This window comes from Salvelinus namaycush, chromosome 17 (genome assembly GCF_016432855.1).
Source record: "Salvelinus namaycush isolate Seneca chromosome 17, SaNama_1.0, whole genome shotgun sequence".
Classification (NCBI taxonomy): domain Eukaryota; kingdom Metazoa; phylum Chordata; class Actinopteri; order Salmoniformes; family Salmonidae; genus Salvelinus; species Salvelinus namaycush.
In genome coordinates, this window is record NC_052323.1 from 10,777,805 (window position 1) to 10,789,287 (window position 11,483).

The 11,483-nt window shown below is 45.5% G+C and overlaps 1 protein-coding gene across 1 annotated transcript; it reads left to right on the plus strand.

Moving 5' to 3' along the window:
• Positions 1–6,093: 6,093 nt before the first annotated feature.
• Positions 6,094–11,104, plus strand: LOC120062002 (calcium-binding protein 2-like). Its single transcript, XM_039011798.1, has 6 exons — positions 6,094–6,138; positions 9,344–9,374; positions 9,498–9,632; positions 10,078–10,187; positions 10,372–10,519; positions 11,079–11,104. The coding sequence occupies exons 1-6, from the start codon at positions 6,094–6,096 to the stop codon at positions 11,102–11,104; spliced, it is 495 nt and encodes a 164-aa protein (XP_038867726.1).
• The last annotated feature ends 379 nt before the right edge of the window (positions 11,105–11,483 follow it).

An 11,483-nucleotide genomic window follows, 5' to 3' on the forward strand; every position in this document is an offset into this window, starting at 1 on the left:
GTTGGAGAAAAGAGATTGATTCTGTTGGAAAGATAAAGAGAGCTAGGGAAGATAAAGAGACCTAGGAAAGATAAAGAGACCTAGGAAAGATAAAGAGAGCTAGGAAATCAATGGTAATGGAAAATGGTAAAGAGGTCATTGGTAGTGGCAGTGAAGCAATATGGTGAGAGTTTGAGAGAGGGAGAGAAGCCGAAGGGTGGAGGAGAGGAGAGGAGAGGAGAGGAGAGGAGAGGAGAGGAGAGGAGAGGAGAGGAGAGGCTCATGTGGTGCTCAAACGGACAAAATCTATAAATGTCCAGTATGCTGGACACCCCCCTGCCCCTCATATAATCCATTTGTCATCCATTTACCGACAGCACACTAAGAATTGAGAACATGTGAGAACAGATTGGTGCTTGCATAAACATCCACATCCACACCTACATAAACAAAACAAGCTCACATACAAACACACAGTCTATATTTCCCCCTCAAATACATACACAGTAATACAGTAATATCCATACTCATCCTCTCAAGTTTTCCCTCTTTTTTATCTTTCTACCAGTGGAGGCTGGTGGGAGGAGCTATAGGAGGACGGGCTCGTTGTAATGGCTGGAATGGAATAAATGGAATTAAGTCAAACGTGGTTTCCGTTTGATACCGTTCCATTTATCCCATTACAGCCACAATGAGCCTGTCCTCCTATAGCTCCTCCCACCAGCCTCCACTGCTTTCTACTGTACCTTTTATTTTGTATCTTTCTCCTTCCTCCCTCTCCGTCTTTCACACCATCTCCATCCTCCCTCTTCATCTTTCACTCCCTCTCCATCCTCATCTTTCACTCCCTCTCCATCCTCCCTCTTCGTCTTTCACTCCCTCTCCATCCCCCTCTCCATCTTTCACTCCCTCTCCATCCTCCCTCTGTCTTTCACTCCCTCTCCATCCTCCCTCTCAATCTTTCACTCCCTCTCCATCCTTCCTCTGTCTTTCACTCCCTCTTCACTCCCTCTCCATCCTCCCTCTGTCTTTCACTCCCTCTCCATCCTCCTTCTCCGTCTTTCACTCCCTCTCCATCCTCCCTCTCCGTCTTTCACTCCCTCTCCATCCTCCCTCTCTGTGTCTTTCACTCCCTCTCCATCCTCCCTCTTCATCTTTCACACCCTCTCCATCCTCCCTCTCCGTCTTTCACTCCCTCTCCATCCTCCCTCTCCATCTTTCACTCCCTCTCCATCCTCCCTCTCCGTCTTTCACTCCCTCTCCATCCTCCCTCTTCATCTTTCACACCCTCTCCATCCTCCCTCTCCGTCTTTCACTCCCTCTCCATCCTTCACTCCCTCTCCATCCTCCCTCTTCGTCTTTCACTCCCTCTCCGTCTTTCACTCCCTCTCCATCCTCCCTCTTCGTCTTTCACTCCCTCTCCATCTTCCCTCTTCATCTTTCACACCCTCTCCATCCTCCCTCTTCATCATTCACTCCCTCTCCATCCTCCCTCTCCATCTTTCCCTCTCTCTCCATTCCCCCTCTCCGTCTTTCACTCCCTCTCCATCCTCCCTCTCCGTCTTTCACTCCCCCTCCATCCTCCCTCTCCATCTTTCACTCCCTCCTCGTCTTTCACTCCCTCTCCATCCTCCCTCTCAGTCTTTCACTCCCTCTCCATCCTTCCTCTGTCTTTCACTCCCTCTTCGTCTTTCACTCCCTCTCCATGTCTTTCACTCCCTCTCTCTCCAACCCCCTCTCCATCTTTCACTCCCTCTCCATCCTCCCTCTCTGTGTCTTTCACTCCCTCTCCATCCTCCCTCTTCGTCTTTCACTCCCTCTCCTTCCTCCCTCTCCGTCTTTCACTCCCTCTCTCTCCACCCCCCCTCTCCGTCTTTCACTCTCTCTCCACCCTCCCTCTGTCTTTCACTCCCTCTCCACCCTCCCTCTCAGTCTTTCACTCCCTCTCCATCCTCCCTCTCAGTCTTTCACTCCCTCTCCATCCTCCCTCTCAGTCTTTCACTCCCTCTCCATCCTCCCTCTCAGTCTTTCACTCCCTCTCCATCCTCCCTCTGTCTTTCACTTCCTCTCCATCCTCCCTCTGTCATTCACTCCCTCTCCATCCTCCCTCTCAGTCTTTCACTCCCTCTCCATCCTCCCTCTGTCTTTCACTTCCTCTCCATCCTCCCTCTGTCATTCACTTCCTCTCCATCCTCCCTCTGTCATTCACTTCCTCTCCATCCTCCCTCTCAGTCTTTCACTCCCTCTCCATCCTCCCTCTCCATCTTTCACACCCTCTCCATCCTCCCTCTGTCTTTCACTTCCTCTCCATCCTCCCTCTCAGTCTTTCACTTCCTCTCCATCCTCCCTCTGTCTTTCACTTCCTCTCCATCCTCCCTCTGTCATTCACTCCCTCTCCATCCTCCCTCTGTCATTCACTCCCTCTCCATCCTCCCTCTGTCATTCACTCCCTCTCCATCCTCCCTCTCAGTCTTTCACTCCCTCTCCATCCTCCCTCTCAGTCTTTCACTCCCTCTCCATCCTCCCTCTGTCTTTCACTCCCTCTCCATCCTCCCTCTCAGTCTTTCACTCCCTCTCCATCCTCCCTCTCAGTCTTTCACTCCCTCTCCATCCTCCCTCTCAGTCTTTCACTCCCTCTCCATCCTCCCTCTGTCATTCACTCCCTCTCCATCCTCCCTCTGTCATTCACTCCCTCTCCATCCTCCCTCTGTCATTCACTCCCTCTCTATCCTCCCTCTCAGTCTTTCACTCCCTCTCCATCCTCCCTCTCAGTCTTTCACTCCCTCTCCATCCTCCCTCTCAGTCTTTCACTCCCTCTCCTTCCTCACTTTTCCACTCTTTCTCTTTCTCCGTTTCTGATAGACAGGTTGAGTTACTGGATACTAGTGTCAGTATCTAAGACCTGATCAGAACACAATAGCGCAACATAATTACCTACACGCATATCGCCATAGTGACCAGAGTCTTACTTCCAGTCAAGGATTAGAGTAATGTTGCATGACGCATGTCTACCTGAGTCTGTCACAATATGTGTGTGTGTGTGTGTGTGTGTGTGTGTGTGTGTGTGTGTGTGTGTGTGTGCGTGTGAGATACCTGATAGAGATCAGATCATGTTGAGAACACACAGAACCAGAAACCCCAACAGTCACATGATTAATTGACACTATCAATACTTAAATAACAATTAGATAGATAATCAATCTTGGGCATTGGTTGTATCAGTGACTAGTCCCCAAATCCAATTTGATTTGTCACATTGTAAACAACAGGTGTAGACTAACAGTGAAATGGTTACTTACAGGTTCCCAACAATGCAGAGTGAAATATAAAAAATATAATGGAAATAGTGACACGAGGAATAATACACAGTGAATAATGAATAACAGTAATCCTGGGGTTTAGCCCTGGGTCCTGATTAACCCTCAGTACTAGACCCAACCTCTTAGGCAATAACTCTATCATGTCTAGGAGATAGATGCAGTTACTGGTCCTTCTGCAACCACTGGTCTCTGTCCAATGAGAGAGACTCATCACTTGAACTGGGACCAAATGCTGTTTACTAACTAGGCCGGCTAAGAGTTTGAATGAAGCACCATATTGGCATAATCTTTGATGTGTGTGTGTGTGTGTGTGTGTGTGTGTGTGTGTGTGTGTGTGTGTGTGTGGGGTATATAAATAGCATTCTTAGCAGGATATATTCCATGAACACTTAAAGATGAGGGGATTACCAGCTTTAATTTGGCTTTAAATTCTGCCAAATACTTAAGGGATAAGTACTGTACAATATTTTGGAGAGAAGCTGCTCTCTAGTGGTAATAAACTGACACTGCAGCATAGAACTGACCTCAATATGCCCCTGACTAGGCACCCTATCACTGCTCACGTAGAAATACATTTGATTGATTGATGCATGTAATTGATTAATTGATTGGTACATTTAATTGTAATTAGAGTGAGTGTGTCAGCGCAAAAACAAAAAAAAGCAATACTTCGATACGAGGCCTATACTTGTTAGAGTTAGACACTAGTACTTGCTGAGGATTTATCCAAAATGTTCATTTGGTCTAAGCCCAAATCTGTCCCCAAAAGAGGAACAGTGGTCAGTTGATCTCGTAACAGACATCTGTCACCCAGTCAATCTTAGCACTCTGACTTCTTATCTACTACTATCACCATACCTCCGGGTTTGTGTGGCCGTGGAAGAGAGCGCGAGAGAGAGAGAGGGAGAGGGTCATAGGGAGTAGAAAGGAACATTACCAATCTACAGTACTGTATAACCAAATATTGAATGAATATTTGGCAGAATTTGAAGCCAAGTTACAATCGGATAGTGTTCCCGGAATGTCACAATGTATATCCCACTGTTGTAAAACACATGCACATACACACATTACCAAATAGCCTGGAAGTTGCCAAAGTACTTAGTTCACAGCTGTGCGTCATACCAAGTCCCAGCTGGAGGAACAGGCCTATCCTAGAGTTCACCCCTCTGTTGACCTCTGCCCTGACCTCTGAGGGTATGGAACTCTCTGGATAGTGGTTGGGTCCCGCTAAGCACCAATTTGCATAGATCTGGCTTAACTTTTGCCAGTCCTAAGCTTATCCATATGGGGGTGAAACACAAATCTGACCTTACACCAGCGTCTATGGACCCTTGCCTTAGCCTTCTACCCAAAACCTGAGGTTCATCAGAAGGACAATGGCATAGAACGGTATGCATTTGTTTTAAGATGTACAAAGTCAAGCTATAGTATGTTAACATCTGCACTGGTTGACAACACAGAAATCCAATAGGTCTCTCGCTCTCGCTCCTTATACAGCATGTCATTCCCATCACTTGTCATAGTATGTATTTAGTCATGTGAGTCAGTGTTGTGGCACAGAAACCCAGTTGAGGTCTTGTCCTGGAGTGTCTGATATTATGGCTGGTGTCCATGTTTTAGAGCATTAGAGCCTCTGTAATGTTGTTATCGTGCACCAATCAGAGAGAATACTACATTTGACATCCTATGATAGCCTCTGAAGCCTTTATCAATGCTAAAACAGACCAATCAGAACAGTCTACTGTGATGCATGTATTTAGTTTGGATACGGTTAACACACACACCTTTAACTGCATGTGTGTTTGTAATTCTAACACACGCGCACACACATCCAATGGTAGCCCACGACCGCAGCTTCCAGGCTGTTTGAGCATCTGTTTCACTCTTGGCTCTTTTCTTCATCGTTCATTTTCTCTTTCTTTTGCTTTCTCTCTGTTTTGTTCTCTTATGGCTTTCTCATTGCTTTTCATCCCTTGACCAGTTTCATTTCCTCTTTCCTTGTCACTCGGGGAAATGTCCGTCCTTGTCTCTCCATCACTCCTCCACTTTACCTTCTCACCATCTCTTTTCATCTTGCATCACCCCTCTCTCCACCCTGGACTCAATTTCTTCTTCCCCTCAATCTCCTTACTCTATCCGTTTCTCTTCTTACCCCTCCATCGCTCCCTTTAATCTGAAATGCAGGGAAAGGGATTAAATCCCTTGCGTTTGCCTCCTCTAATTCTCTCTATCTCTCCCTCTCTCTCTCCGTCTGCCTCTCATCACCCTACGTATATGTAGTCATTTCTATGGTATAACAAGCCTTGCGAGAGGGAGAGCGAGAGGGGGAGAGATAGGGGGAGAGACAGAGGGGGAGAGAGAGAGGGGAGAGAGAGAGAGAGAGAGAGGGAGAGAGAGAGAGAGATAAGGGATTAAAAGACGGGGTAAAATTGAGGGTAGGAGAGAGAGAGAGACAGAGTAATGCACACATGGACAAAATGTCATGCAGCTCTTTTCTGTCCAGACATAGAAGTGGGCTAGGTTTATGTTTGTTTATAGGCAACCCTAGTAATAAAAAAAAACACATCAGGAGTTTCATCTCTGATATGAACATCACTCTTCAGACCACGATGGGTGATAGGATGTCCTGGACCCCACCTCAGAACTCCAACGTTGGGTGGGACCTTTAAAACTCCACCGACAGGGGTGGAGCGAGAGAGAAAGACAGAAAATAGAGTAAGAAGAAAAATATAAGCGAGAGGGAGGGACGAGAGAGGGAGGATAGAGTGTTACTTCACTTCGAGGATAGGGGATGGGGAATTGTACCAAGCCATCCATGAAAAACAAAATGAAAAAGGTAAGAGCAGTTCCATTTGCTTTTGCTTTTCCAAAGATATTGGGACGAGAGAAGTTTTTGCTCGCTTGCTTGCTATTTCCTTGCCTATGTGTTAATGCATGAAGTATCATGAAGATATTGACCAAATGTAGTTGCTCTGTATTTGCTCTCAATTTAGAGCAGGTCCTGTGTGTCTCTAAACAACTTTGCTATTGATCTAAAGGATTGTCACAACATTGATCTGAAACAATCGAACGTAATTCTTCTGAACAACTCCAGCAGAGACAATCTATGATGCTTCTTTTTCACCTATCTGCATAATGTTTCTGCATCTGCGGTATTGTACAATGGAGACCTTCCTTTGATTATCTCCAAGAAGGAGGAGTTCTTTATACTTGTGTTTTCTGAAAGGGCAGGCCCCGGGAACCAGATCAATGGTATCTGGTTTTATCAACTTAATACTCAAGTTACGTGTAGAGTCATTATTGACTAGACGTACTCTGTAAGTGTGTTATGTAACATTGTGCTAAGTCCCCGAGGTGAGCTGAGTGTCTGTGGCCTGAACACTTAGCAGAATGAACACCCCAATCCAACACTGAGCCAAGACTGAGCCTCGAAAAACAGAGCGAGAGAGAGAGGAAGAGAGACAGGGACCGGGACAGAGAGAGAGAGAGAGGGGAAGCATGGCTTCTTATAACCAATACACATACCGCCATGTAAACAGACAGAGAGTTTTACTTATTAGGCTGATGAGCCACTGGCTGATACGGTTTACCATGTAGACAGGCAGAGTTAAACTTCCTAAAAGAGAAGAGATTGCCAATCCTTTCCTGTACTGTGTGCTGTTGCAACATCTGATCTCCCTGAGGACTAGTGCTGTGGACAGCTGGCTGTCAGACCCCAGCAGACAGCGAGTGAAACAGAGTGTGAAACCAACGACTGTTGGGTTCACTAGTTCTGCATGATTCTGGTTCTAAGGGGGCCGTCGAGCCCCGGGGGAACAAGCGGGGAACAGGGGGCCAGGAGGGGCCACGGTCGGAGGGCGAGGAGGAATCGGGCGAGGACAAGGAGTTTAAGGCGCCCCTGTCTGCACTGGTCCAGAACTGCACCGTGTTACACAGCATCGTGGGCCCTGCCTGCATCTTCCTCAAACAGGGCTTTGCAAGCAGCCAGATCGTACGTACACGCACTAGTGAACACAGACACACTCATCACACGCACACATACACACTTACAAATGCATACTAAATCATTCACTCACACAACGCCACTAACACACACACATCATCATCATCATCATCGTTATGTCACTTCATTTTCACCACGTGATAGTCTCTCCACAATTAAGTTGTCATTTCACTTTCATAGCCATCATGGGACAACCAATCAAACTTGCTATATAAATTATATAGTGTAAAATAGTCTGAGAGGAGGCGAACCAAACCTTGATGTGGTTGGCGCACTGTGTACACCGAGTGTACAAAACATTAGGAACACCTTCCTAATATTGAATTGTACCCCCTTTTGCCCTCAGAACAGATTCAATTCGTCGGGGAATGGACTCTACAAGGTGTTGAAAGCGTTCCACAGGGATGCTGGCTCGTGTTGACTCCAATGCTTCCCACAGTTGTGTCAAGTTGGCTGGATGTCCTTTGAGTGGTGGACCATTTTTGATATACATGGTAAACTGCTGAGCGTGAAAAACCCAGCAGCATTGCAGTTGTTGACACACTCAACCGGTGAGCCCGGCACATATTACCCTACCCTGTTCAAAGGCACTTACATCTTTTGTGTTGCCCATTCACCCTCTGAATGGCACACATACACAATCCATGTCTCACTTGTCTCAAGGCTTAAAAATCATTATTTACCCTGACTCCTCCCCTTCATCTACACTGATTGAAGTGGATTTAACAAGTGACATCAATAAGGGATCATAGCTTTCACATTGATTCATGGAAAGAGCTGGTGTTCCTAATGTTTTGTCCACTCAGAGTAGATCATATACAGGGAGATTCCAAGAAGAACATCTGTAGTAAAGACTATAAAGAAAAATAGATCTACAGGGATTTTCTCTTCCTATATTTCTCTGCCATCAAAGCACTCAACATTACAACCCACCACACCGGAACAGGCATGACCTACAGTGTGTGTGTGGTTGCGCCGACAATGCACATTATGTGTACAAGGGTCTCACTCATACTAAACCTCCCAAATCTCCTAATCTCCAGCTGTTGCCAGGGGCAACCCTCCCTATGGTGATTTACGTTGACGTAAAAGTATTTTACCAGTTCCATAATACAAAAAATGTCTCCTACAATGTAATCTGTATATATTTAGATTCAGATATATTCCATCCTTTAGACGTAATGTACTAGATATATATATAGTATATATATATAGTATTTAGTCTGACTTTGCAGAGCATCCTGGTTTACTCTTTCTAATAATGTGTGTCTACTGGCCCGCTACAAATCACATGTACTGCCCTGCCTTAAAAAGTCTTCTCTTTCATCAAGGAAAACCAAACGGCAGACCTTCTGTCTTTCTATCCCTGCTTTCCTCTCATCCTCCTTCTATCTTTGGCGAATTCTCTCCCATGGTCTTTGTGATTGAAGTTCATTGTGCATTTCAGAATATCAGTGGTTGGACATTTGTGTTTGTCGATCTTTAGATTTTCATCTGTCCGTTTGACTGCGGTGTTTGTGTCAACATAAAGGCATGCGGCGTACGTTTGTCTGATCGTGGGCACGTGTGTAAACAGATTGTGTTATTGTCATAAGTCTTGTGTGTTTGTGATGTACATGTGTGAGTGTGTGGTGTGTGTGTGTGTGCGTACGTACGTGTTTTTGGTTTTACTATTCTTGTGGGGAGCAGGAAAATTCAGACAGGTGGTGGGATTTCACCTCCTCACAAGGAAAAAGGCTATTTTAGGCTGAGGGGTTAAGTTTAGGGTTAGAGTTACAATAAAGATTAGAATTAGGGTTACGTTTAGGGTTAGGAGTTACGGTTAGGGTTTTGGGGTTAAGTTTAGGGTTAGGTTAAGGAAAATAGCATTTTGAATGGGAACACTTTGTTTGGTCCCCACAAGGATAACAAAACAAGTGTGTGTGTGTGTGTGTGTGTGTGTGTGTGTGTGTGTGTGTGTGTGTGTGTGTGTGTGTGTGTGTGTGTTCATGTGCAACTACCAGTCTGCTTATGTGTGTCCCTCTGCTACCTCCGACAGGACAGGGACCTACGACCTGAGGAGATTGAAGGTAGATGACACCCCTCTATCTGACGTAGTCGTAATCAGACAATTACACGTGTTTCAGTGTAGATGATCCAATTCTTACCCTGTGCGTGCGCTTGTATGTCTGTGCCTGTGTGTTGCCACGCAGAGCTCCGCGAGGCGTTTCTGGAGTTTGATAAGAAGAAGAATGGCTACATCAGCTACAAGGACCTGGGAGAGTGCATGAGGACCATGGGCTACATGCCCACAGAGATGGAGCTCATCGAGCTGGGCCAGTCCATCTGTGAGTCTGACGTCATCATCAACATGAGACGGGGGAAACGCCACAGAATCATAGAATATCTGAAACTCTAGAGTGGTGTTATTACAACGAATGATGGACCCAGGAAGCACGGAGTCAGTAGAGAAAGACATTAGCCGTATCCATATTGTAACTGTGAGTAATAGTAGTCGTGTTCCTGAGGGATCCCGGGTGGCGCAGCGGTCTAAGGCACTGCATCTCAGTGCAAGAGGCGTCACTACTGTACCTGGTTCGAATCCAGGCTGTATCACATCTGGCTGTTATTCGGGAGTCCCATAGGGCGGCGCACAATTGGCCAAGCGTCGTCTAGGTTTGGCCGGGGTAGGCCGTCATTGTAAATAAGAATTTGTTTTTAACTGACTTGCCTCGTTAAATAAAGGTTTAATAAATAAAAATTAAATATATATATGTTTTTTCTGGTCTGTAGGTGGGGGCAAACTAGACTTTGAGGACTTTGTGGAGCTGATGGGCCCAAAGATGCTGGCAGAGACAGCAGATATGATCGGAGTGAAAGAACTGAGAGACGCATTCAAGGAGGTCAGTGTTTCTCTCTCAGATTGTGTGGGCTCAAAGCTGACATAAATGGTTGCTGTCTCTCTCAATGTGAGTAACTGTCACTATATCCTCTCTCTGTCTCTCTCTCTGTCTCTCTCTCTTTGTCTTTGTCTCTGTCTCTGTCTCTCTTTCTCTGTCTCTCTTTCTGTCTCTTTCCCTCTCTCAGTTCGATACTAACGGTGATGGTCAGATCAGTATAATGGAGCTTAGGGAGGCCATGAAGAAACTGATGGGAGAACAGCTGACAAACAGAGAGATTGATGAGATCCTCCGGGACGTGGACCTCAACGGGGATGGACGGGTCAACTTTGAAGGTGTGTGTGGGTTGATTCTTCTATCCTTGTGGGGACCTAAAATCCCCATATTTTCCCACAAGGATAGTAAAACAAGGAAAATTCTCCCTCGTGGGGACATTTCCCACTTCCCCATGAGGACAAAACCTATTTTAAATTTAGGGGTTAGGTTTAGGGTTAGGGTTACAATTAGAGTTAGGATTAGAATTAGGGTTAGGGTAACTGTTTAGGGGTTAGGTTTGTGTTTGGATTAGGGTTAAGGTTAGGGTGAGGGTTAGGGCCAGGATTAGGGCCAGGATTAGGTTTAGAGTTAGGGAAATGGAAATTAATTTTAGGTCCCCACAAGGATAAAATAACATAACGTGTGTGTGTGTGTGTGTGTGTGTGTGTGTGTGTGTGTGTGTGTGTGTGTGTGTGTGTGTGTGTGTGTGTGTGTGTGTGTGCGTGTGCGTGTGCGTGCGCGCGTGAAGTTTCAGTACTGATTTATGTTTGTCAGAAACAGTGGCTTCAGCTTTTTTGTTGGTTTGTGTATAGGATAATACTTTTTCCTCTTTCTGTCACTTTCTCTCTCTTTTCACAGAATTTGTTCGAATGATGTCACGCTGAGATAAACAGATGGAGTCGTTGTGTAACAACTGGAAAAGGGACCACTACATTTGTAGTGAACATTCTTGCACCATGCTAATGACTGAGCATCGATTTTATAACGTTATTTTTGTTAAGAAACACTTATAACGTTCATTTTGTTAAGCAGCACTTATAACATTCATTTTGTTAAGCAGCACTTATAACGTTCATTTTGTTAAGCAGCACTTATAACGTTCATTATGTTAAGCAGCACTTACAACGTTCATTTTGTTAAGCAGCACTTACAGTAAATTGAGTGAACTAAGGTAGTTCTACAAATCTTATAACTCAAGATGTGACAAACGTGCGTAAAGGGAACAGGATTCAGATATTACGTCATTGTTTTAGCACTATCCAC